The sequence below is a fragment of the Choloepus didactylus genome, chromosome 18, assembly GCF_015220235.1.
Source record: "Choloepus didactylus isolate mChoDid1 chromosome 18, mChoDid1.pri, whole genome shotgun sequence".
Lineage (NCBI taxonomy): Eukaryota > Metazoa > Chordata > Mammalia > Pilosa > Megalonychidae > Choloepus > Choloepus didactylus.
The window spans coordinates 48,255,098-48,282,613 of record NC_051324.1 but is presented as its reverse complement, the minus strand read 5'-3'; the positions used below and the strand labels follow the sequence as shown (position 1 = coordinate 48,282,613).

The following is a 27,516-nucleotide window of genomic DNA, read 5'->3' as shown; positions in this document are numbered from 1 at the left end:
CACAGAAGAGGCATGTGGTTCCTGGGTCACGACTGCCACACTGTGCCACTCCAGAGACAGCTGGAGCTGCAGGAGGCAGCAGCACTGCTGGGATCTGCCCAAGGCATGTGGTGGCCAGGACCTCTTTCTTTCCTGACCAGTGATCTCTGACAGACTTGGGAGACCAAAGACAGGCGTCAGAAGCCAGTAGGAGCATCTGATTAAGCTACCCTCTCATCCCAGCTGGTTTCAGAAACAGTAAGATCACCAAGTTGTCACTTCTAGGGAATGCAGAGGTCAGGAGATTCACATAAAGTTCAAGGGGTCAGTCCAGGAAAGGTTCTCCAGAGGGTTAGAAGCAATGGGTGGAAGTGACAAGGACCTAGATTCAGGTCACTGGAATGAAGGGTTTTCTCTCAGCCAGCTCTTAGAATGGAGTGAGTTCCCCCTCGCTAGAGGTGTGCAAGCAGAAGCTCTATGGAGACGTTGTGGGAATCCTGCACCGGACTAGAGCGGAGTTATTTCTTCAGTCCACCGTATTCATCTGACAGTTACAGAGTGCATGCCAGAGTCAGGCCCACTGCATTTGGAGTGGGCTCCCTGGGGCCTGCCCGGTGCTTGGAGACTGGTACAGAAATGAGCTCAGTGCCATCAGTGGCTGATTAGCTGGTTAGAGCTGAGCAAGGTCAGGCCAGGGCTGGCATCAATGCTCACTGGGTTGCAGCTCAAGCGGGCAGGTTCTGGAGTGAGGTGATTAGCTGCTGTGAGACCCGGGACAAGTTACAGAAGTTCTCCCAGCCTCTGTTGTTTCCTCAACTGTAAAAATTGCCTCTGGCTCACAGGGCATTCGTGAAGATTAATAATTCTAAGCACAGCAACTGCCAAATAGCAAATGCTCAATAAACGGCAGCTAGTCTTAATATTGCTAGATATTTTAAACCCAGAAATCAGCGATGACCAAAGGCATTACTGACACTGAACTGACACCTTCCACTAAGCCAGCTTGTCCGCAGCCTTTGGGTCCTCTGGAGGAGGAGGAGGGGCTCTGAACTGGTGTCCCTGAAGGAACTTTGGGCGTCCACCAAGCCCCAGAAGTTGCTATGGATATTTATTTTCCTGGAGCAAGGGGAAAGCTTTCCTCTGATTCTCAAAGGGACCTGGGACCTAAAGAAGCCAGAGAAACACCATCCATAGCATCTGTGACCAATACAGATGTTTTCTGATGGCCAGTTAATTCTCCCTCAGGGTAAAGGTCATAGAGAGGATATTGTTAGGGCCTGGGATGGGCATGCGGTGCAGCCATTCCCTGGGCTAGGTTAGGGAACGTTTAGGAACATGTGAAATGTGACAAGGCAGGGCTTGGAATCCAAAAGAGCCCAATTAAGGGCTCCTTGGGCTGATTCCTGCAGGCAGGACAGAGAGCCAAGCACGGGAGTGAGGGACCAGCAGAGAGGACAAAAGTGGCCCCCTTTCCCAGGAACTTGGAGCTAAGTTGATAAGGAAGCCACCTGAGCATTACCTGATAAGACCCACCTACAAGGGAGGGCATCAGGGGCAAGTTAAGGATGGGAGTGGCTGCCCACACTCCCATCAAGCACAGCCAAAACCATCCTGGCAGGGAGATGGGGTCCAAGTGTGACTGTAATTTAGGGCACTGACACCATATCCGTGTCCTGCACACAGTCTGGAGAAAGACTGTGGAGATCTTGTTAAATCTAGAACAATGGTTTTCCATTTTTATTCTAGCCTGTGGACTGGGTTGAATAATGTCCCCTCACCCCCACCTCCCAAAAAAATTCATGTCTACCAGGAACCTCAGAATGTGACCTTATTTGCACACAATTAGTCAAGATGAGGTCATATTGGTTTAGGGTAGACCCTAACCCAATGGCTGGTGTCCTTATAAAAAGAGAAAACAGAGACACACAGACATGCAAAGGGGGAAAGCCTTGGGAAGATGGAAACAGAGCTTGGAGTGATGTGGCTACCAGCCAAGGAATGCCGGCAACCACCAGCTGCTAGGACAGACCCAGGGGCTGGTTTCTTCCCTAGAGTCTCTGGAGTGAGCATGACACTGCTCACACCTTGAGTTTGGACTTCTTGCCTCTGGAATTGTGAGAGAATACATTTCTGTTGTTTTAAGGCACCCAGTTTGTGGTCATTCGTTACAGTGGCTCTAGGAAATGAATGCAGCCTGGGAGCCCTCTGTGCAAATAGAATTGTCCCCAGAAACCCAGCTACTAGAAACAGAAAAAAGCCAAGGAGGCTGAAGCCTTAAGACCTGTCCCCTTGCCCCCCACCCCACACACCCATTGGTGGTGATGACCCCAAGGGCTCCGAGGAACAGTTTGACAACTACTGACCTTGATCTTAGCGAGTTGGGGAAAAGAGTCAGAGATTGGCAGTGATGAGTTTCCAACCCCTTGCCCACAGTCTTGGCGAGGGGCCAGGCGCCAGGTCCGTAGGCAGCACCTTCCCTACAGCTGGGACAGAATGTTGCAGGCCCAGGGGCCCAGCAGCTCCTCCCCAGCTCTGGCTCCCGGCATCCCAAGTGGATCAGACTATGGAGACCGCCAACTGCACCTGCCACTCAGTGTCTCTGTCCCTGGGACAGTTATTTCTCACTATTGCTTAACAAACAGGCACCCTGGTCCGTGCCTCAGTTTCTCAGAGGTGTGGCCAGCTGGTTTGGGTTGTGCTGAAGACGGATCCAGCCCCTGTGCCAGAAAGTCAAGAAACACCCTGAGCCTGACCACAGAGAATTCCCCAAGGGCAGCACTGTCCGGAGAGTCCATGGAACCTGCTCCCCACCCTCTGAGGCCTGAAAACATGCCCTCTCAAACTTCCGGTAACTTAAACTCTCCGAGCCTTGGTTTTCCTATCTGTAAAATGGGGATAGACAAAACTCAAGGATCTTTTCTAAGGCTTAAATGTGGTAGATATTTGTGAAAAGTTCTCTACATAAATGTGGTCTAGCAGGTGCTCAGTCAAGGTGAATTCATTTTTCTTGCCTCACGCTAGTGCTTTTGGGCAACTCGCTGAGGTCACAGTGAAGTCCTTGAGTCAGTTTAAAGTAAAGACACACTTTTTGAAAAGCACACTCTGTGTTCCAGGTGACTGAGAAGAGGGCCTCCTGAGGAGTTCCCGAGTTAATGCCAGAGTCAGGTGGGTGTGGACTGGGAAGCAGCATATGCTAGTGCCTCAGAAGGAATAAATTACATTGCAGGGAGGCTTCAAAGGGGAGGTGGCCTGTGATCCAGGAGGAGGTCAGTGCTGGAATCCACTGAAGACAGAGTGAGGTCACAGGAAGGAAATGAGGGCCAGTTCTGGGCAGCGGGGCTCCTCCCGGGAGCACAGAGGTGCCACATCCACCCAGGACCAGGCAGAGCAGCCCCCAAGGAGCTGGCTCCTGAGAAGGGGCTGCCTGTGGCACTGTCGGTCCCCGACCACGGCCCTCAGAGACCTCAGCGCTGCCACTAACACTCCTCCCCTCCTTCTGGAAGCTCACCTCGCTTCTGGCAGCCCCTACCAGACCTCTACACTCTGCTCAAACTTCCCCACCTCCTTCACTTTCAGCTGAGGGCCCTCTCCTGCTTCACTGAAGAAAGAGGAACTATCAGTTGCAAATGCCCCCAACATCCACCACCAGCTCTGCCTGCAGCTGGGCCCCCCTTTCTGCTCCTTCCCTTCCTGTTACCCCTTGGGAAGTGTCTCCATGGGGCAAAGGCCCCTCCGGCCTCGGGGGCTGTTTCCAGCTCTCACTAACCACCTCTCTCCTTGGTCATTCCTGTTGGTGGGCAAACATGCGCCTGAGGAGTCTTGCTTTTAAGGAGAACTTCCTCAATTCACATATCCTTCCCTTTTTGCTCCTCTCAACATCTCTTCAGTCAGGCTTCTCAAAAAAGACGCTCCGCCTGCTCTCTTTCCTCTCTCACCTTCCAGCCCACCCCATCTAGCTTCTGCCTTCTCTGTACCCCCTAAACTGCCATATATCTGTATATAGTCTTTATTTGTTCATTAGTCTCCCTGTTGGAAGATAAGTTTTGTGAGGGCAGGAACACATCTGTCATTACTGTATCTTTAGTGCCCAGTGAAGTTCTGATATATAGTAAATGTTTGATAAATATTTGTGGTGTGACTAAATGAATTAAGTCTATCTTTTCCAGAGACAGTGTCAGGTTTTGGTATCAGGGTAATGCTGGCCTCATAAAATGAGCTGGGAGGTGTCCCCTCCTCCTCTATTTTCTGGAAGAGATTGTGGAGAACTGGTATTATTTCTGTCTTAAATATTTGGTAGAATTCACTAGTGAAACCATCTGGACCTGGAGTTTTCTTTGTTGGAAGGTTTTTAATGACAAATCCACCCTCTCTAGTAGGTATGGAACTATTTGGGTTATCTATTTCTTCTTCAGTGAGTCTTGATAAAATATTTCAAGTAATTGGTCTCTTCTAAGTTGTTGAATTTATGGGAATAGAGCTGCTCATAGTATCCCCTTGTTATCCTTTTCATGTCTATGGGGTCTGTGGTAATGTCCCCTCCTTCCTGATATTGGTAATTTGTGCCAACTGCATTTTAGCCTCAGTAAAAAAGCTAAAGGTTTACCAACTTTATTGACCATTTCTAAGAACGAGCTTTTGGTTTATTTTCTTAATTGTTTTCAATTTCATTGATTACTGCTCTTATCTTTATTATTTCCTCACTTCTGCTTGCTTCTGAGCTCTCCAAAGGCCTTAAAGAATAGATTTTATCAGATGCATTTGTTGTTATTCCCATTTTTCAGATGAGGAAGCTGAGGGATCAGAGAGAGGGTAAGTAAGTTGCCCAAAGTCCCAAAGCAAATAAGTGGTAGAATCAGGACCCAGACCCAGCACTGTGTGACCCCAGAGCCTGTGTGCCTAACCTCTGGGCACTGCTGCCTCCCACCCTCCTAACTTCCTTCTCCTTCCCCAGATGCTCGCCAAAAACTGACAGGGTACCTTGGACATTCAGCCTTTCTCCCACCCCATCAACTTTCCTCAGGAACCAATCACAATCCTCCCAATTCCTTTGACCAAAAAGCACAAGTGCTTGGTTTGCATGGGGGTGACACCTTCGGAACTGCCTGGGCACTCACCTTGGACTTGGCTGAACTACAGGTGGTAGAATCTGTTGGTGAGAGACAGAAAGAAAAATGAAAGTTTGATGGGGCTAGAGAAGGCCGAGTACTGTGACTACAATTCCCTCTCCACAAAGGCTTCAGGAACCAGGGAGGTGCCCATCCTGAGATGTGCCCAGGCCCTGGGGGTGTGGCTGGCCTCTCATATCATTTCCTCTGGGATGGGGTTGGAGCAGGAAATGATGTCAAGCACCACTTCCTTTTGAGGCAGGAAGTGACATCAGGCTGCTGCCACTGGACCCTTTTTTACCCTGAGTTAAGGGACTTCCCCCACCCTCCACCCCTTCCCATCCCTGTTACTCTGAAGCACTGGAGAGAAAATGCCAGATACCAGATGCAGTTCACGCAAACCACCACAGTGAGACACAGCAAATCACAGATGCTCTGGTGAAATGGAGACCACAGTGCATGGGGAGGTGGGGGTCCTACATCCACCCTTACCCACTGTCTCCCAGGATATGGGACGGGAGAGGGACCACGTGAATGATTGAGTAGACAGGCAGGAAGGAAGGAGGTGGAGTGGACTGGCGACTAGAGCCTTCACAGGTTCCACCTCCAGTCCCGAGGCTCACTTGCTCCAGGGGCACCCCTGAGTCCCACTCCCTTAACAGCATTGGGGTGGAGGAGACAGAAACAAGTCCTGGCAGTGCCCTCTCCAAAACTAGGGAGGGAGCAGGCAGAACCAAGGACCTCCCAGGGTCCAATGGGCGTCTGGGCAGGTGCGGTTAGTCCACACTCTCTGGCAAGCGAGTTAGACACCTCCTCCCCAGCCCCAACATCACTGCACACGGTGAGAGGAGCGAGATGGACTGAGCACACGGCAACACGCACAGGGCAAGGGGGGGGCAGCAAGTGATTAGAAGAGACAGGGGGCTCCTCCCTACCTTCCCCATCCCCCACATCTTGTGGCCACCCTCCCTGTCTCCTGCCACTAGGGGTGCTGGTGGTGTGCCTCTGTCAGAGACAGGGATGGTCAGTGCTAAAGGGGTCGGGCATCTGGGGGGCGGGAGGAGTTACTGGCTTAAGCCAAGGAGCATCTGGTCATTCATTTGTCTCTGGGCATGAAAATTACTTTTATTCTGCAATGAGAGGACCAGAGGCCCTAGACCAAGGACCCAGGGGCTGAGTGACCAGGGTCCCTGGTTTCAGAAGCAGGAAAAGCTAGCCCCTTGGGGTGACTGAAGCAGGAGCTAGAGACAGAGGCTGCTGGGGGTGGCATCACTGGTGTCAGGAGAGGCTGGTCCTGCCACCAGCCAAGCTGCCCCCAGCCCAGATCATCAGGAGTGACAAGGCTCAGCATGGAGGGAAGGTGGCAGAGCAGGGGGCGCTGCAGAGGGCAGCCATCCAATACCCAAACCTGCTGGCAAGGAGGAAAGGAGCTGGCTCCAGTGAGTGCCTCCTTCCTCCTGAGAAGGGGCTCTAGGACAGGAAAGGAGTGAGGCAAAGGATCAGGTGTTAATGAACAAGGGTGACTGGTATATGTCCTCAGGGTCTGGGGCACTTCTGCTTGCCCATCATGCCTGCCCAGCCTTCTTATAATCACCAGCCACTGTTAGTGACCGAGGCCGCGAAACCGCACTGTACCCTTTAAATCTCCAACACGTCCGCTGGAGGGGGAGGGGAAAGAGGGCAGGTAGGGAGGAGAAGAGAAGGGAGCAGGATGGAGGGAATGGGAAGAGAGCACAGGGAGAAGGGAAGGAGGAGGAACAGAGGGGTGCAAGGAGAAGAGGAAAAAAGAAGAAAAATTAAAAAGAAGAACATGCCCAGAAGGATGCAGCCCATGAGAGATTAACAGCTCAGGTAAGAAACCAGTGAAGGAGGGCGAACAAAGCAACAAGGGCAGCTCCTGCTCTGCCCGGGGTGCAGCCAAGCAGACCCAAGAGGGAGAAGGCCTTGCAGCACCCCAACCTCAGTGACAGAGCAGGGACGGGCCCTGCTGGGGCAGGAGCAGGGAAGCTGGTGTCGGGCCGGGACCTGGGACCCTGAGGAATACAGAGACCCACCGCCACCCACTCTGGGTCCCTGCACTTACCTGAACCTGGGTCAGCAAGAGGCATCGTTCTGCCAATGTTGGGCAGGAGGTACTCAATGTTGGGCACAGACTGAGGCTCCTTGTCATCCACAGGGGTCTGCCAACAGGGAGAGGGGTCAGCCCACATGCCATCAGATGGCTGAGTGGTGGACCCCTCAGGAGGGGGAACCAGGGTTCATGTCTCCTCCATCAGATTGGGGCTCACCACAGCAGGGACCCCATCATCTAGGTGTTCCTGAGGGCTGGCTGAACACCCCCCATCAGACTTTCTGTGCCTTCCCCAGTGCCCTGATGGAGCCCTGAAGGCCCAAGCTTCTCCCTCAGCTGAGGGCAGGAGGTGGTTCTCCCCCATCAGACTGGGGGCTCCTGAAGGCAGAATTGGGTCTGTCCCGTATAATTGGAGGCTTCTGAGTTTCTAGGTCTATGTTTCCTCCGTCAGACTGAGGGTGCTCCAAGGGCAGGGGCCTTCCCCTGCTCAGGTCTTGCTGCCCCGACCCCCCAGCCTGTGACCAGACCCCAGCCCAGCCCTCTGCATCACTTACTCTCTCCCCCTTGTCCTCGCTGTCACTGAAGAACCAGTCCGACTGCAGAGGAGACAAAAGGAAGTGACAAAATCAGCGTGGGAAGGGGCTGGGGAAGACAGGGAGGCATGGGCTCCTCAACCTGCTGGGTCCCTCAAGAGGGTCGGGTGGGGGCACCAAGAGGCACCGGTCGCCCCGCTTCTGCAAGACCCTGAGCCACCCTGGCTGCTGGAGAGGTATCAGAGGGAGGGTGATGGTCTTGGATCGTAGCTCCCCAAACTGTGAGAAACCCCTGGGGAGAGAAAAGCTTGGACCCCGGTGTGGGAGAGAAACGCAGCCTGGAGTGGGGGACAACTGGAGAACAGACGGGCGAGGCTCAGGGAGAGCCTTCCTTTCTGCCCGTTTTCCACCAGACGCTGGGCATTGTCCGGAGCCCCTCACTAGGGCACACGCCCCACCGCGAGCCTGGAAGGCGGCGGCAGCAGCGCCATCTGGTGTCAGCCAGGCCTGCAGCAGGCGGAACTCCGGACTCGGCTGAAGAGCTCCGCGCTCACCCAGGCCAGGAGATTCCTGGGGGCGGGGGCGGGGCAGGCAAGGGCGTACTCAAAAAACTACCAACAGGATAGAAAATGAAGTAAAAACCCCACACTTACACACATTTTGGGAATTTTGAGCCTCTTGAAGCTAAAACTCTAAAATTCTTTTCTGGGGGAAAAAAACAGATTGCCTAAAAAGGAACAGGCATCAGATGTAATTAGGACTCTCAGCAGTACAATCAGAATCAAAAGACAAGGAAGTAATATTTTCAATGTGTTGAAAGAATACAATTTTAAGCCTGGAATTTTATAATCTGCTAAATTCTCATTTAAATTTGAGTCTGAAATAAAGCTATTCTAAGACAACAGAAAGTTTAATACACGAACACTCTCTAAGTGAATCTGAACAAATTAAAAAAATGAATCCAGGATGGAGCAACAAGCTCTGAGAAGTAAAGATGAATAAAGAGCTTAGAAGAATCTATGGTTTTCAAAATAAACAGATACCCAACCTCCACGTACACATACATGCATTTACTCAAAGTGTGTCCATGATAACCCGAAATTCAAATGCAGAGGGAGAAACCAGTGATAGCTGAAAACACGCCAAGGTACTCATCTTTTAGAAGCTGGTGGAAGGAAAATACTGATGAGCTTTAGAGATCAATAAAGAAAATGAGACGTAAGTGTGGGTTTTCATAAGGATGTAGTAACTCCCTGGAGAACAAAAAATAGAATGTATAATTGTTATATCAGGAAAATGAAATTCAGTCCATACAAAGCAAGGTAAGACAGATGAACAAAAGAAAGAAAAAAATGTGGTACACAGAAAATGAAATTTAAGATGGCAGAAATAAGTCCTAAGAGCACAGAAATTACAATAAATGAGTTAAATTTGCAGATCAAAGTTAGAGACTTTGATTACATTTTTTTAAATTTAAAAAATATGTGGTCTGCAAGAGACACTTAAAAGAGTCAAAAAGGTTTATTATATACAGGTGAAAGGAACAACAGATAAAGATGACATAATAAATCATGGCATAGAAATATCTAACATATTGAAAGAACTAAAGGGGGACTAGACAAATTAAAGATTATAGCGGATCAAGCTGGCAAAAAAGCTAAGCAAAGATATAGACAAGATGAACAACACAGTTAACAGGTTTGATCTAATGGACATACCAGAACTTTGCAATCAATCATTAGAGAAAATACATTCTTTTAGAGCACACATGAATCATTGAAAAACCAACCATATGTCCTAGGCCACCATGAAACTCTCATAGGATTCAATGTCATACGGTCTAGGTTTTTCTGCTCATAATGGAATAAAATTAGAAATAACAATAATAACAAAAAAAAAAGAGCTAAAAAACGCACATCTTCACATGTCTGGAAACTTATAGATAATGCTACTAAATAACCCTTGGATTAGAGGAAATTGTAATCACAAAATACATAGAGATAAATGACAAGAAAAGCACTACATGTAAAAATCTGTGGGATAAAAATAAAGTGAACTTAAAGAGAAATTTGTAGCTTTAAATAAAATTATCAGAACACAAGAACAACTGAAAACAAATGAGCTAAGCATTCAAGTTATGCAGCTAAGAAGAAGAAAAAAATATCAGAGAAAACCCAAAGAAACAAGAAGAAAAATGTTAACGGAGGACAGATATCAATAAAATAGAAAATACAAAGACATAAAAATGATCAACTATAGAAGACAGAACCTATAGAAAATACTTCATTCATACACAGTTAGAGGTCATTTAAAACGGTCGTTAGTGTCAATTAAATTTCATATAATCCTAGTGAAAAAAGGTTAAATTTAGACCTTTAGAGAAACTTAAAAACTGTTATCTATACTACCTTAGCCCCATGCCTATATATAACGTGGATGTAATTTTGAGTTTATATCAAGCAGTATAAACAAGATTAATCTGGTATCAATAAAGAAGATCAACAACTCAAGTGTCCATCAGTGGATGAACAGATAAACAATAAACAAAATGTGGTATCTACATACAATGTAATATTATTCAGCATTAAAAAGGAATAAAGTTCTGAAACATGCTACAATGTGGATAAACCTTGAAAACATTATGCTGAGAGAAATAAGCCAGACACAAAAGGGCAAATATTGTATGATTCCACTTATATGAGGTATCTAGAACAGAGTGGCTACCAGGGGCTGGGGGAGAGGGAGCTGGGGGAGGGGAAAGGAGGCCAATAAAATTTTTTTAAACTTGTGCTTTGAAAATAATAAGATAGATGAATCTCTGGAAAGTTGGATCAAGAAAAATGAAGAGAAGACACAAATAAAATACAGAAGGAAAAAAGGGAAAATGACTACAGATATGAACTGTATGTAAAACATAATAGAAGCTAATAGAGTATCAATAAATATGAAAACCCAGATAAAGCAGACTTATCTCTAGAAAAATGACAAAATCAACATGAGGAAACAAAAAATAGACAACCTTAAATTAATTGAAATAGTCATTCAAACCCTCACTTGAAAAGCATCCCAGTTTTACAGTTTTGTTTTCTTTCAATATTTCAAGGAAGAAATAGTCTCTATAAGCTATTGTAGAATGTGAAAAAAGAGGGAAAGCTGCCAAATTCAATTGTTGAGGCTCTTATAACCTTGTGATAAAAACCAGATAAAAACAGATAACTATAAGAAATTAAACTTAGAGGTCAATTTTGTACTTTATAAAGAGTGCACTTGAAGGATAAATTTTAGACACATTCACTTTGAGGTTAGGAATAAGGTAAACTCTCACTATTACTATTCAAAATAGGGAGAGTCCTGGCCTACAATAAAAGACAGGAAAAAGAAATAAAAGGGATTAGGGCTAAAAGAAACAAATTTGAAATTCAAAGACTGTATTGTAAGTATTCACAGATGACATCTACATAAGAAACTTAAGAGAATCAATAGAGCTAATACAAAGAGTTTAGCAAGGTTGTCAAATAAAAGATCAACATACAAAAGTCCGTGTGCCTCCTGACTCTGTGAACGTATGAAAACCCACTGAATTGTTCAATTTAAATGGGTTGAGTTAAGGCTTAAAGGCACTGAGTTTCTATTTGGGATGATGGAAACGTTTTGGTAATGGATGGTGGTGACGGTTGCACAACATTGTGAATGTAATTAACACCACTGAATTATATATTTGAATGCGGTTTAATGGGGAAATTTTAGGTTGTATATATGTTACTAGAATAAGAATTTTAGGAAAATATATACATGGAACTTCATAACACAGTGAACCCTAAGTTAAACTGTGGACTATAGTTAATAGCACAGCTATAAAAATAGGCTTTCATCAATTGTAACAAATGTACCACACCAATGCAAGATGTTAATAATAGGGTGGCTTATGGGAATTCTATATTTTATGCATGATTGTTCTATAAACCCACAACTTCTCCATTAAAAAAAAAAGGCAAAAGAAAGAAAAAGGATTAAGCAGAGTAATGCCCACACTGCACATGGCTAATATTTGTCCAGTGCTTACATTATGCTATTATTATTACTATCCAGATAGATAAATAGTTTGCCCATTGAGGAGGCTCCATTTTATTTGGGGATTTTGATCATTCTCATTCCTAAACACATACTCTGTATTATATGAAAGCACTAATTAGAAAAAAAATTTTTTGAAGATATTTTTCATATAGTTATATTATTTTTCTTTTTATTTACAGAAATCCACCTAATGAGGGTTCTAAAATCATTTAGAACTATTCATTCATTCAATAACTATTTACCAACTATATAATATGTGACAGGCACTGAGTCTACATTAACATAAAAAACAGGCATGGACTCTGCCCAACTGAAGCCCACAATTTAGGGTTGGTAAACATTAAAACAAGAAAAGAGACAAATCAATTTATATACTAGTACCTGCTCCGGTACTTGGCAAATAATAGGTATATGATAAAGACTTAAAGAACTAGAAACATACATCCTGTGATTGATGATTTGACTCCAACAGTCTAGCAGGGTGAAGGATCTACTTCTAATATGTATGCATATAATAACTGATTGAAATACCTGTAATCAGGTTCCTAATATCTTTTACTTATAAACATCTTTACTCTTTCAAACTCAAACTCAATATAACTGAGAGAGAATAAGAAAGTCAAAAGACACAATGTCAAAAATACTAAAACGTGCATCCTTGTAGAGAAGGTATGGAAGTTTCAGAGGATTAAGTCTGGTATCAAACAGATCTAGACTCAATCAAATTCTAGTTTTGCCGCTTATTAGCTGTGCAACCTTGGGCAAGCTTCCCGGGCTACGTTCCACCTCTGTCAAGTGAAGACAATGATACTCGAGATTCACGGGGACCCTGTGAGATCGGCAAGATGACGCCTCTTTACTCTGGGTACAGTGCTCTACAGTTTACAGGCATGTTTAGGATTCTCAACCATTGGCCACTGTTAATGCAATGGTAAGCTTCAGCCCTGTTCCCCTCGGAAATCAGTAAGTATATAAATAAATGGGTGAATTGTATGGTATGTGACTTATATCTTCATATGGCTAAGTTAAAAAACAAAGTCAGTGGGCCTCATAACCAACTAGAAAGGATAACAGAAAATAACATACCATTCATAATGGCAACAAAACACATAAAGGGTCTAAAAATTAACCGCACAAAGAATTTACAAAATGCAAATAAAAAATATAACATTTGTGTAGAAATAAACTAATGGATTATAGGCTAAAATGTGAAAAATATGCTGACGTAGGAGAATATCTTCGTGGCCTTTAGGTGGTGAATTATTCTTCAAGACCTTAAGGCCCAAAGCCTCTGGGGGGGCAGGGAGAATGGATGGACGGACACAGGAATGGATGGATGGACACGGGAATGGATGGACAGACGGAAACTGAGAGTTCACAAAAGGGAAGGCTGCCTGAGGTTCTGAGGGAGAATGAACCACATTCTAGAAAAAGGCAGCAGACAGGTGACTGACTGGAGAAAATGTCTGAAACCAATATGGGGTTAAGTAGTCTATACAAAAGAAAGTCTATAAAACAGCACTAAAAACGAAGAAAATTACCTCCTCCTCCAGCAATGGGCTAAGAATAGGGACAGGCAATTCACAATCTCATTTGTGTAGATTTAAAACATAGAGAATATAGTATTTCTATAAGAATATCTATATTTCTAAATGGAAAGAGGGTTGGAAGGACATACATTAACCTTTTAGAGTGGCTGCTTATGGGAGGAGGGGAGCACAGTCAGGAATGAAGAGGGAAAGCCAGGGGACAGTGAGGCAATGATTAACTCAGATAAGTGGCACAGGAAGTTCAGGAGAGAAGCAAGGGAGAAACAAAGAGAAAAGAGCAAGAGAAGAGAAGAGAGAAAGAAAATGTGAGAAATGGAGTCAGTTGTCTCAGGTTCAAGTTGACCTTGGGCAAATTACTTTACCTCTCCACTCTATTTACTCATCTTTAAAAAGGACATAATATGAGTCCCTACTTCCAGGACTGTGGTGAGGACTAAAATGAAATACTGTATGTAAAGGGTTTAGAATGGCACATGTTAGCGTATGATAAATGTTAGCTATTATTAATAAGGGGGGGGGGGCGTGCCCCAGGGAGATGCTGGCCCAGGGAGGCCTGGGGATTGGCCCCAGGCAGGGGAGGCCAGGTGACGGCTGCGGCTGACACTCCTAGCAGGTGCTACCCACTAACACCAACCGTCCACCGACTGGCGAGGGGCTTGGAGACAACCAAAGCAGGCTCTGCCACAAGTTTGCCCAAGGCCTCGGTTTGTGACCATGCTGCCCCCTGGCTCTAGAGTCTCTGGCCCAGACAGACCAGGGCCCACCTGGTGGGGGGACAGGAGGGGGCCTGCGGAGGGTGGAGCTCATCCCCTCGACAATCGTGCCTGGCTGATTTCGTTCAAACACCAAGAAGGAGGGGAATGGACAGCCACCAGCTCACAAATCCTTGAAACAAATCCTTGAGGGGAGAGTCCAGCCCAACAGGACATTCATTCATTCATTCACTCAATAAACCCTGGGTGTTTACTGTGGGCCGGGCACTAGGCTTGGTGCTATGAACACACTTATGAAGAAGACACACATTTTCCACCCTGACCCCATCCAGACATGGGGCTCCCCTTGGCTGGGGCCCCCCGTTGGGGCTCTGGGGGAGGGTAAGAGGACAGGGTCCAGCCTCCCTTCTCCCTAGAGGTTGCTGCTCCTGACACTCCAGCTGACCACAGGTCTTGGATTTCCAGAAGCTTCTCTAGGAATCACAGTGCCAGCTGCACACTCTTCCCCACTGCTGCCCCCAAAGCTCACACTCGTGGCTGGGCCCCCACCATGCAGTGAAGGAAGGGAACATGACCAAAGTCTACCTGGCTTCACTGCCGTACGTCCCTGACCCTTGCCAGACTCCCTCCCTCCCAAAGCTGAGTCCAGGACCCGGAAGTCAGCACTCCAGCGGGAGTCAGCACTCCAGCGGGTGAGGAGGAAAGCACAGGCTTTAGTCAAGCAGACTTGGAAATCCTGGGGTGCCACTTGTTAGCTGTGTGACCCTGAGCAAGTCACTTTGCTTCTCTGAGCCCCAGTATCCTCATCTGTAAAATGGGGGTAGTATGACCAAGATTTCCTTCCCTACAGTGTCTATGAGGTGGAGGAGAGCAGAGGCTCCCCTCCCCATGACCAGCGGCCAACCTAATTTCTCCTGGCAGGAGGGAGGGGTCTGGTTCCATCTTTTGTGGATTGGGACCACAGGCAAACCAAAATTTGGAAATAGAAAGCTAAAGAGGATTCATAAAAACATTCCTGAGCGCCCCAGCAAAGGAGATGGTGCTCCTGTGGGTGGGGCGGTTGGAGGGGTGGCGGGGGCCTCCTGCTCCCTCTGCTGGCCACTCTGGACAATACAAGAAGCCCACAGAAACACAGGGCTCTAGGGAACCAGGGAGGTGAAGTTCCAGGCACACTGACTCCAGTGCAGTCCCCTCAAAGGATCCCTCCCGCCTGCAGGCCCGGGCTCTCTGCCTGCCCCAGCCAGCTCCCCTGGACCCTGGGCATCACCAACAGCTCCCTGAGGCCTCGGTGGGGCCTGCAGGGAAGGTATCCCTAGAGCCCAGGCCTTCTGGCTCCCTAGAGCTCATTAGTTCTTAGAAACAAATCCTTGAGTGGGAAAGTCCAGCCCAACAGGACATTCATTCATTCATTCATTCACGCAATAAACCCTGGGTGTTTACTGTGGGCCGGGCACTAGGCTCGGTGCCATGAACACACTTGTGAAGAAGACACACGTTTTCCACCCTGACCCCACCTGCCATCCACACCAGCAGCACCTTCCCTGACTTTTCTCCTCCCTACAACTCTCATACCCATCTGGGAAGCTCGGAGGCCTCCTGCTTCTCCTGCTGGACCCAATCTCCCAGCATGACAGGAATCCCTTCCTGTTCTGCCTTGCAACGCAGCCTAAGGCTCCGAAGGGCATTTGTCATCCCAGCAGCATGTCCTAAACTGCCTAATTCTTCCCTGAGCAGAAGGGAGGGGCCCAAAGGGACATGGGCCGGGTTCAAAGGGCGCACGCACAGCAAGCTGCTTACATGCTGGATCAGCGTCTCAACGATCTTATAGCGATCAGGCATGTGGGTCACCATGTCTGTCATGTTGTCCTCGGACGTCCTCACCAGCGTCGGCCCAAAGACCAGGGCCAGGTTCCGGGGCTCCATCTGGGCAGGGGAAAGAGGTGAGTCAGGGTCAACATCCCTTCAGGCTGACCTCTAGCACCTCCTCATCCTCCCTCACTCCAGGCCCTTCAGGGCCCCATCCCCAATCACACTCTGAGCTGACCCCAGCCTAGGGACTGGACGCCCCCTTGCACGGATATAGAGGTGCTCGGCAAGCAAAACACAGGCCAGATTTCAGCACCACTCACCCCCAGGCTGGGCAGCCACGGGCAGTGCCCAACCCGCACACCCATACAGGGCAGGCCTGAGCAGTCAGGACTTCCCCATGCAACAGTGGGAGACCCTGGAGTGCGGACATGTCAGAGGTCCCAAGGGTATTTTAGGACTGGGAGAAATCCTATAGCTCCCCTCATTTTCCCCCTGCAGAACCAGAATATATAATGTAATACAAGGCATTTGAGCTAGGTCACAGGACAGACTTCATCAGATACAGGGAGGCTTGGCTATCCGGAACATGGTTCTCCAGGGGAGAAACATTGCCAGCATGTAAGGGATGGAGAGGGGACACCGTGACCTTTACAGAGAAGAGCACACCTAGTGGGGCTTGAGTTTATTTGTCCTGGAGGAGCTTAGAATACGCTGAGCAGACCCCAGGAAGCCCTGGGCTTCCCTCCCCCAGACTCCACACCAGAGCCCCCACCCACCTTGTTTTTTTCTGAGTGGTCAGCAATGGTCTTGAGATGGCCCACGAGGAATTTGAGGGTTTCATAGTAGTGTCCTGGGAGATCCCGAATCTGGGCAGGAGAGAAAAGGGGCTTGGGGCCAGGCTGTGATGCCTCCTGCTGCTTTACCTGAGGGAGTATGGGATCCACCTCTGCAACCCAACCACCCCTGAACAGATGGGGAAACTGAGGCCTGGAGTGGAAAAGGGCTCCTCCCAGGTCACTGAGGGCATCAGCGGGGCCAGACCCTGGCCCTCCTGGGACATGTGGTACTGTCCCTGTCATCTCCAGGGTCTTTGGCCTAACAGTATCCCTCTTTTCTTACCAACTTCCGCAGTGTCTTCATCCGCTCCCTCGAGTCTTCAATGCGATTGGCCTCGATGAAGTCGTTGTATTTGTCTAGAACAGAGTGAAGACTCTTTGGGGGGGGGCAGCTCCTCCTCACCCTCTCAGGGTGGGCTGCTCAGGGGCTGGGCCAAGGGGCCTCCCTGGGAGGTGAGCATCTTGTGCTCACAGGGTCCCAGCATTCAGTGCTCATAACCTTGGGCTTTTGTGATGTGCCCCCCACAGCTGCACGCAGGTGTGTTCCTGAGCCGAGGTAGGCCAGGGGTGTTCACTGGGGAAGAAATAAGATCCAAGCTACAGGTCAACACTGGAAAAGGGATTCCTGCCCCAGACTCTGGGATACCAAGTTTCGGAAGGTCAGAAGTCAAAGTTTGTCTCGAAAGCGGAGGGAACTTTCAGCCTCCAGACCCCACGCCTATGTCAGGATTCTCCCACCTCCCTTCAGAAAAATGGAATATGATAAGTTTATTAGAAAATTCATCTGGATGAGTAAATGCACAAGAATAATCCAGAATCTTTTTTAAAGGAAGAATGCTGAGAGAGGATTTGTCCTACCAGACATTGAAACATATTATAAAGACAGCACGGCTAAAGCAGGATGGAGCTGGTGGACAAACGGACCAGCAGAGCAGCCCTAAGGACAGAAAGGAGGGAAATGGGCTGCAGATATTTACCATGTGATAAAGGATGGAGGCATCAATAAATGTCCCTGGGATAACTGGCTACCTTTTTGGGGAAAAAGTTCAATTTCTATCTCACATATTATATCAACAAATTTAATTGTATTGTAGAGCTCAAAAAAAATTATAAAAATATTGGGAAAAAAATAAGAAAATACTTATTTAGGACTTCCTTAACATGAGATGGAGGATCCATTAAAGAAAGATTAATAGCTTTGCCTACAGTTAAAAAACTGTTTTTAATTGGGACTGGTGGTTAGATGTGCTGAGCCCTCGAGCATGGGACTTGCCCTTATGAAGCTCATTACCACAAAGGAGAGTCTAAAGTTGTATGTAATGGTGCCTAAGAGTCTCCCCCTGAGTACCTCTTTGTTGCTCAGATGTGGCCCTCTCTCTCTCTAACTGAGCCATCTCGACAGGTGAACTCGCTGCCCTCCCCCCTACGTGGGACCCGACTCCCAGGGGTGTAAATCTCCCTGGCAACGCAGAGTATGACTCCCGGGGATGAATGTGGACCCGGCATCGTGGGACTGAGAGTATCTTCTTGACCAAAAGGGGGATGCAAAATGAGACGAAATAGTTTCAGTGGCTGAGAGATTCCAAATGGAGTCGAGAGGTCACTCTGGTGGACATTCTTATGCACTATATAGATAACACCTCTTAGGCTTTAATGTATTGGAATAGCTAGAAGTAAATACCTGAAACTACCAAACTCCAACCCAGCAGTCTGGACTCCTGAAGACAATTATATAATAATGTAGATTACAAGGGGTGACAGTGTGATTGTGAAGGCCTTGTGGATCTAGTGTATGGATGAGTGGAGGAATGGGGATAAAAACTAAAGGACAAATGGGGTGGGATGGGGGGATGATTTGGGTGTTTTTTTTCACTTTTATTTTTTATTCTTGTTCTGGTTCTTTCTGATGTAAGGAAAATGTTCAGAGATAGATTGTGGTGACGAACGCATAACTATGTTATCATACTGTGGACAGTGGATTGTATATCATGGATGATTGTATGGTGTGTGAATGTATTTCAATAAAACTGAATTTAATAAAAACAAACAAACAAACAAACAAAAAAAAACTGTCTTTAGTTCCCATCGTGAAAAGTTAAAAGGCAAATGGCAGATTACTCAGGAAGTATCAGAGCTGGGATTCAAATCTGTTTTCCTATTACTGTCTCTCCTTAAGATCTCTGCTTTCAATATTCCTTTGCTCTTTGATTTTTTAGGATTTGAGGTTATATTTTCATTAGGTCCGATCACTAATATTTGTTTGATGTTATTACTAAGAGTATAATAATTCTTATACAATTTTAGAATACTGAGGCAATAAAAAATTAATTTTGTTTAATTTAGAGGAAAACTACAAAACTTTAGTTATTTTTCTCAAGTCAACTAGCTAGATAGGACAAAACTGATTTATTATTGCCCCAATTATTCTAGACATTTTAAATGAAAATGTTATATGGTCTAATAACTATCCTATGGATAAAGGGATATTCATTTTATTTCTTTCTGTTTGACTAATTTTTATTTAGTGGTTATTTGAGAAAATATGTTTTTCTCACTCCGTTTCATTTTTCCAATGTTCACTTCATTTAATTGAAATAGTAGATTAGGTAACATAAATAAATAAAAAGATTTGTATTCTGAAAAAAAAAAAAAAAAGCAAATGGCAGACCAAGAGCAAAAATTTGTAAAAACTACAGGGTCGATATCCATAATACATAAAGAGCTAGTCTCCTACCAATCAATAAGAAAAAAGGATAAACCACCCCACAGGAAAACGAGAACACAATATGAACAGGCAATTAGAGAGGAAATAGAAAAGGCCAATAAACTAATGAAATGACATTTAAATCTCCCTAGTAATAAGAAAAATGAAAATGAAAATAATGAGACACCATCTTCCATAACAGATTAGCAAAAGATTAAAACATTAATAACATCCAATGATGACAGGGATGTGGGAAAGCAAACTCCCCCCTCTGCTGTTAGTGGCAGTGTGTCCTTTCTCAGGGCACAATTTGACATGAACTTTCAAAAATGTTCACCAGGACTTTGATCTAGTGAATCGACATCTAAGAATCTGCTCAGAGGGCACTCATCCAGGTGGGCAAGGATGTGTTCAAGGGAAGTTATTGCAACATGTTTTATAATAGCAAAAGTTTGAAGACAACCTAACTAACCATCAATAGAGGAATGGTTGAAGAAACTGTAGACTATTCAGACTGGGAAATACCATGTGGTTGATTTAAAAGAAGAATGAGGTGGAGTACTGCTTACCGACATGAACGAATCTCAAAATTACAGCCCGGCTTTTGCTAAGGACAACTGCACCGTTGGGTGCTGGAGCCGACTTGCATGGGCCCCTAAGAGCCCATTGCGTGCATCTCTTCCCAACTCGTTGCACTTTGGTGGCATCAGGTTGGTTGGGTGAAATAAGCCAGGGTGTGGGAGTATTTACACCACGGAAATTGGCAAATACTACACCTCCCAGCTTTTTCCCTGGAGAACCAGACGTTAAACCTTTACCAGCACACCACTGAAACCCATCAATTCCAAACCTTATTTATGCATATGTGTGTCTTTATCATGCATATAAGAGGGACTGGAAGGAAACACAACCCATTGTTCCTGAGCAGCTGGGCAAATGGTCAAGAGCTCAGCTCTGGAGCCAAATGCCTAGGGTCAAATCCTGGCTCTGCCACTTACAACCCGTGTCACCTTGGGCAAGTCACTTAAACTCTCTGTGCCTCAGTTTTCATCTCCATTAAACGGAGATGGCAGCTCCCATCTCATGGAGTTGTAGGGAGTAGTGCTTGGCCCAGTGTCAGTGCTCAGAAAACATTAGCTGTCACCTTTGGGGAAAGGGAGTAACAGAACGACAGGGACTTTTGCTGTTTATTTTATTTGTAACTATACTAAGTTTTTACAAGCCTACATTTCTTTTGTATTAAAAAAAACAATACACCTATGTTTTTCTTACAACTGCATGTGAATCTACAATTATCTCAACAAAAATTTCAATTAAAAAAAAACCTGGGGCAGTCTGAATATGATCCATGGACTCATCAGTGTCTGTATCCTGGCTGTGATGTTATTCTATAGTTTTGCAAGATATTACCATTGGGGGAAACCGAGCAAAGGGTACCTGGGACCACTCTGTATTCTTTCTTATGATCGCCTGTGAATCTACAATTATCTTCACCAAAATATCAATTAAAAAACAAAAAAGTAAAACCAACACACCAAATAACAAAAGCGGTTGGGTTGCAGACAGGCACCCTCCTCCTTCCCACCCCCACTTCAACCCCCACTCACCATCAGTGAAGAGAGGCTCGGGCAGCTTCCGGAAGAAGGACTTGAGCAGGCTGCTGATGACATTGAGGTCTTGCCAGCGCTGGGGAAGGGGCAAAGGCATCAGACAGCAGCCAGGCTCAGTACAGGTGCCCATGCCCCCATGTCCAGCTCCGCCCCCACCTGTCCTGGGAACTACCTGCTCCAAGCTCTACCTGCTCCAGGGATCTCTGGGCCTCACTCATCAGGGTTTGGCAGCAGAACAATGTCCCTGGCTGAGGCCTGGCCCCTCCACCATGTGGCCCTAGCCCCTCCCTGCAACAGCCAGCCCAGTGTGCTCCAATATTTTCCCGCCCATAGAAAGCACCAGGTGGCTTCTTTGGGCCAGGCCCTGGGATGGACAGAAGTGCCCATTCACTCTTCATCCCTCCATTGCACCTACCAGTGCCAAGCTCAGCTCCTGCCTCCCCAGTGCTCCCTGCTGAGTAAACAGTCACCCTTGGACCCACTCTCCTTACTTCCCAAAGTCTCAGTTTCCATAACACGCAGCCACTTGTGCCTGGCTCCTGCCTGTCTCAGGCCCTTTGCACTCGCTGTTCCCTTAACGAGAATTCTGTGCCCCCTGACCCTCCTAGGGCTGGCCCCTTGCCCTGCCTTCCCTGACCACCACAGCTGACACGGCCTGGTCAGCACTGCTCGTCATTCTAGATAACGACCCTGGCTTTGTTCCTTCCATAGCACTTATCACAATTTATCACATGCATTTGTTGCCTTGTTCCTGCCCGTCTCCCTGCAGGACTGTGAACTCCGTGGGGCTCGGTGGCCACGTTTGCCTTATTCCCCTCGCATTCCCAGCTCCTGGCTAGCACGGCTAGCCCGGTACTTACATGGTCTAAATGAGCAGTTCTCAACCAGGGGCGACTTTGCCCCCAGAGGACTTCTGGCAATGTCTGGAGACATTTTGGGTTTTCACAACTGGGGGTACCACTGGCATCTCACAGGCAGAGGCCAGGAACGTTCTAAACTTCCTCCGATGCACAGATACCGCTACCCCCGACACACATATACAACAAAGAATTATCTGGCCCCAATGTCAATTGTGCTGAGGTTGAGAAACCTGCGGCATCTAAACAGGTGGTTGTGGCACATGAGAATGAATCAAGAACTGCCAGGTTGTTGTCCCTTCTGGCACCAGAAGGGGGCACCAGCACCCTGCACTGCAGAAAAGTCAGGGACAACAACAACCAGAGCTCAGGCCCAGAAAGCAATGTCATGACCTCGACGAAGAGGCACAACTCGACAACATATATGCTTGTTACACAAAGGATCCACTGCTTCATGCCAGACAACCCCACACACAATACATTCTTCACAGGCCCAACACGAGATGGATGTCGAAGACAGAACAGAACACCTGAGACACCTGAACACCACCCCCTCCACGCCCACCCAGGCCCTGCCTTAGACCAGCTGCCCCTCCAGCTCGGGTTCTTCTCCCCGGGCTAAGGCCAGCCGAGCCTGATTTCTTGCAGAGCCACCTCTGCACCGTGCGGCTCCTGCCTGCCTCCTTCCGTTACTACCAGAGCCTCATGAGTGGGCTGTTCCATCTCCCTGCTGCCCACCCTAAGGCGCTGCCCCTTCTTTCGGGGACTTTCCTACGTGCAAGTGTCTGCTCCTCACTCCGGCCTTTCCTGAGCTCCCCTCTGCTCTGCCCCACTCAGAGCTCAGCCCTCTACACCTCAAACGGACCTCAAGTGGCCGCTCGCTCGATCGTCTCACCTCCGTGCCCCAGTGTGACCCCATTCCCGCTCTCAAGGCCTGATTATGGCCATCAGTCCCATGCAGGTGACTTACCATCACCCCAAATCCAATGGGACCACTGTCAAACATATCACCTCTCTTCCAACTCCCCTACAGCTGCCCTGGTCCCAGTTCTGCCACGGACAGATACCACCAGCCCCAGGGCTCTGGAGCACAGAGTTCAAGAACCACCAGCCCTGCTGCCAGCTCTGAAGTGTGGTCATCAGATCCCTTCACAAGCTGGTCCCGTCTCATCCGATGGGCCTCGTCTCTTCTCACGCTGCAGCCTCTAACTGCGCACCACTCCGGAAAACACCATCTACTCTCCTTCCTCTAAGCCTGGAGTCCACAGTCTACAATCCACAGGCCGATTCCAGCCCGTAGCCTGTTTCTGAACAGCTCTCAAGCTAAGAATATTTTTAAAGAATTGTTTAAAAAAAAAAGAAGAAAAACATGCAACAGAGAGCAAACAGTCCTCAAAGCCTAAAACACTTACTATCTGACCCTTTACAGAAAAATAGGTCACCCCCTGGTAAGCTTCCAGAGTCTACGCCACTGCCTGCACCTGTCCCTCTGCCTGGAATGCCACTACCCGGCGCTGACAGGCTTTCTGTGACTTCCACTGATCCTAAAGGTGCAGCCAGAAGGCTGCCTCCTCCACGAAGCCGGCTCGGACCGCCCACCCCCAGCCTCGGCCTGAAGCTCCCCGGGCCAGGATTGCATTTCGCTGCTGGGCTTCAGCCTTGGAGAGGTACAGGCCCATCCCGGGGGGCAGAGCCCCTCTAGCCCATCTTGGTGACCCGGACCACCACAGCGTGCAATGAACCCACGCAATAGACCCTGCAAATCCTGAGCAGGGCGCCCCTCACATGCTCTACAGACCCCCACAGACCCCCTGAGCTGGCGCCTACCTCGTCCTGCAGATTAATGTCCCCAGGCCCGCGGTTGAGCTGCTCCTGCAGGCTGGCCACCACGGCATTGTTGCCGGGCACTCGGTAAATGCCCGTGGACTCCAGCCCCCGAGCCTCCACGATGCGGCAGCACGCAGCCACGATCAGGGGCACGCGCTGGGGACATAGGCAGGGCAGGACGTGAGGGAGGGGAAGGGCAGCACTGACCACCGGAGAAGGCAGGGAGGCCGAGATGGGGCAGTGCCACCAGAGCAGCTGCCAGGAGCCCCGTGTTGGGGACCAGAGGCCTTTAAGCCTCATCACAGTTAGAGAAGGCGCTCGGCTGGGAGTCCAGGGTTCTGGGCAGTGCCTGAGCTTGGGCAACCCGGGGTGGCCCCTTCCCAGCTGTGTCTATAAAATGAGGTAGAGAGCTGGTTCCAAAGTCCCTTGCAGCTCCAGCCCTCTGTGCCTCAGTCTCCCCGCTTCCCCGCCTGCTCTGGAGGATGGTGAGACCTACCTGGTTCTCCGTGGCTGGCTGGCACTCCTCCAGTCGCACCCCAAATGCCCTCGGTGCCACCTTCTTGTTCTTCTTGATGATGTTGATGCCCCAGGGGGCTTTGGGGGCGGCAGCACTGTCTTCTGGGGTGGAGGAAGGCAGAAAGAGCCAGGGTGAGCTGAGGGGTCCAGGGAGGGCCACCGCCATGCGTGGTCATAGCCCTCACACGCCACACTCACACGTCTGGACAAATGGAGACTCCATGAAAGAAGCAGCCGAGATGCTCAGGCTGACGGGAAATGCTATCTCAAGCAAGAAGGGCAAAGGGATGGGGGTGTTTACCCTGGAGAGTCCTCAGGATAATGTAAGGACTTCTGTGTGGGCTCAAGGGCTACAACTAGGACCAAGAGGTAGAAGTCACAGGTACAACCAAAGGAAGAGCTTTCTAACAGCCAAAAATGCCAGAAGGTAGAGAAGGCTGTCTCTGGATGGTATACCAGCAGAGACCAGAGAACCACCCAGAAGGGATGTCGTGGAGGGACTCAGGCTCCAGGCCCTTCCAGCCCCAAGATCCTGAGAGCCCTCAGACCCACCCAGGCATGTCCACACCAGGAGACACACTGGAACAACCCAGCACACACCCTGAGGGGCACACAGGTGTGCCCAACACACGCACACACACAAGCCCTGCCCTCCCCAAGGAGACCCACAGGGCTGAGGTCCCAGGCTCCACACACACCCCCCCCCCCCAACACACACATCCCCACCCCCTCTTCCCTTCCCAGCAACCTCCATACCCTTGCTCCCTGCAGGCGGATCCTGAGTCCTAAGGCCACGGGCTGTACTTTGCTTGAGAAACTCAGACTTGAGCCCCCCCAGGCCGCGAGAGCCTTTAGGGGAGGAATCAGCTTTGGGCCCAGAGCTATGGCTGTGCAGGAAACAGGGGGAGAGGAGGGGTCTTCGTCTAAGTTTGCCCAGGGTGCCACCTGCCCTGGCCTCCCACCACTTCGACCTCCTCCCCCCCATCCTGGAGGGAACCCCTGGACCCCTGTCTGGGGACTGGAACCCCTCCATTGCCCTGCCACCCTCCCTGCCCCTGGCAGATGGTGACCCAAGGACTGCCCATAGGCCTGGAGGGGGCCAAGAGGATGTCCTCTGCCTGGAATCCCACCCTAGGACAGGGACCGCTCCTTGAGGGGCCCCAACCCACAGGGCACCCCCCAGCATGGTGCTGGCCAGGGCAGGGCCTCACCTCACTTTGCGGTAATCATTAAGCTTCTTGCTGATCAGAGCTTGGTTGGCACAGCCGGGGTCCTGGAGCAGGAGGGAGAGGAAAGAGCAGGCGCTCAGCGCTCACACCCAGCCCGGCCCCAGCCTCTGTCTGCCGGGCGGAGAGCACAGGCCCTGGAGCGAGAGGGACCAGGGCTCAGTGTCCCGGCCACCCCTCACCAGCTGTGTGGCCTTGGCTAATCCACTTAGCCTCTCTGAGCCTCAGTCTCCTCAGCAGTAACATGGGGAGATAACCTGGCAACCTCAGGGTGGGGGAGCAGAATTATGCACCTAGCGCACACTGTGGTCCTGGCAGGCACAGAGGAGGTGCCCACGGGGCAGCTACTGTGATAATCAAGATGATGTGGGACCGCCACTGCCCAGCCAAACCCCCCAGAGCAGGGGCTCCAGATACTTTCCTCCCTGCCAGGGGAAAAGATGAGGTCAGGGGAGGGCAGAGCCCAGTTCAGGGAGAAGGTCTGTGGCTCTGAGGGTGGAGGGGTGCTGAGTACTAGCACCCTGTCTCCCCATGGCCGGAGCAAGCGCCTTCCCGGACGGGGCCCCAGGCCCACTGCCCTCTCGGCAGAAACCAACCTCAAGTTCAAGAGCCCCAACGCTGTGCTGGTTTGGGCAGGCACCTGGCCCAGGGGGTGAGTGGGGACAGAAGCACAGCTGGGACCACATGCCAAGCCTGTGCCCTGGTAGGTAGCCGTGGCTGCCCAGGGGAGGGGGCACCATTTTCTAATTCTCCCGAGTTCCCTACCAAAGCTCTTGGGCCAGCCCCTGTCCACCTGCTGCCAAGAGCCAAGCCTCCTGGCCTCCTCCCAAGGTCAACCTGCTCACCCCGCTGCTGACAGGGGGCCAGGCACGGTTCGGGGGCAGGAGCGCTTCATTCTCTAACACACCCCTGCAGAACGCTCCCGCCTCCCACGCCTCCTGTGAGAAGCTGAGACTGGCCAGGAGCTGACGTCTCTGTGCCAGAGCCTGCCCAAGGCAGTAATAACGATAATTATTATTCTTATTCTCATTATTACACTCATTACTGCTACTGCCAGTTACCGAACGCCAAGGGTGCCAGGTCCTCCAGGAAGCACTGTCTATGCATTTTAACTCTGCACCCAAACCCAGGGAGATACGTTTGCAAGGAAGTCAGCCCATTTTACAGAAGAGGAAAACGAGGCTCAGAGGGTCGATGAGGTCACACAGCGGAAGGAGGTGGCCCCCGGAGGCTGGCAGAGCCCCTGCCCGTGCCCTCCCTGGCCTGGCTGGGGGCTGGGCCCGCCGCCCTCACCTCGCCCTCGGCCCTGCTGTTCTCCCGGATCGCTCTGATCCAGCCCAGCATGTCATCCCGGTCCTCAGCCTGAAAGAGATATTCACAGAAGTCAGCGGTGGTCAGCCGGAACACGTGCCTCCTCTTGGTCTCGCTGTAGGAGATGTCCACCAGGCAGGAGCCGATGCAGACGGGCGCCGACTCGTCCTCACCTGCGACGGCCGCCGCAGCCCCCGCCGCCGCCGGCCCGGGCTCCCGCCGCTCCTTGCTCAGCGAGAGCGAGCGCGCCCGCAGCGCGGCGTACACCCGCTTCCACTGGCGCAGGCCGCTGCCCGCTTTCTGCAGGGAGACACGGGGTGGGGGTGGGGGAGATAGAGAGATGGGGGGGTTGTGAAAGGCCAGGCCTGCACACCCCTGCCCCTGAGCTGGAGGGGGCCCTAGAGGCAGCAGACAGTGCACAGGCAGCAGGAACCCCCACAGAACCCACTGTGCTCCATCCTTGCCCTCACCTACCTGGACACCCCTACCCATCGTCCTCATTCCCTCCAGAGGATCCCCCAACCTTCTCTCTTCAGATACCACCATGAAGACTCACCCCGTGTTGGAGAGGCCCCAGAGACCCAGCCGGAGGCTCCGAGCGCCACCAGCCCCTCTATCCAGCAGGACCCGCCTTAAATAAAATCCTTCTAAAACCATTCCGAGTCCACCTGCCACTTCACAGCAAAAGTGGTCAAGAGCTGTCCACACTCGCTGTCTCCATACCTTCACCTCTCGCTCAGAGTCCCCTTCCCGGGAAATCAAGGTTGCCTAGGAACTCCATGCTGCCAAAACCAG

General features: G+C 49.5%; 1 protein-coding gene across 6 annotated transcripts in view; it reads right to left on the bottom strand.

Annotated features, from left to right (window-relative positions):
- ARHGAP23 (Rho GTPase activating protein 23) overlaps positions 1 to 27,516 on the bottom strand; it is a 71,753-nt gene that overhangs the window by 4,705 nt on the left and 39,532 nt on the right. For 4 of the 6 annotated variants that reach the window (XM_037808522.1, XM_037808520.1, XM_037808525.1 and 1 more), the window contains 12 exons: positions 26,704 to 27,021; positions 25,396 to 25,457; positions 24,941 to 25,071; positions 24,165 to 24,286; positions 23,669 to 23,824; positions 20,982 to 21,060; positions 16,954 to 17,027; positions 16,611 to 16,700; positions 15,823 to 15,948; positions 7,710 to 7,751; positions 7,168 to 7,264; positions 5,094 to 5,125 (listed from right to left, as the gene is read on the bottom strand). In XM_037808522.1, the coding sequence (XP_037664450.1) occupies positions 5,094 to 5,125; positions 7,168 to 7,264; positions 7,710 to 7,751; positions 15,823 to 15,948; positions 16,611 to 16,700; positions 16,954 to 17,027; positions 20,982 to 21,060; positions 23,669 to 23,824; positions 24,165 to 24,286; positions 24,941 to 25,071; positions 25,396 to 25,457; positions 26,704 to 27,021 (1,329 nt within the window). The remainder of the gene's footprint in view (positions 1 to 5,093; positions 5,126 to 7,167; positions 7,265 to 7,709; positions 7,752 to 15,822; positions 15,949 to 16,610; positions 16,701 to 16,953; positions 17,028 to 20,981; positions 21,061 to 23,668; positions 23,825 to 24,164; positions 24,287 to 24,940; positions 25,072 to 25,395; positions 25,458 to 26,703; positions 27,022 to 27,516) is intronic. The other 2 variants (XM_037808521.1, XM_037808523.1) reach the window with 2 other exon arrangements.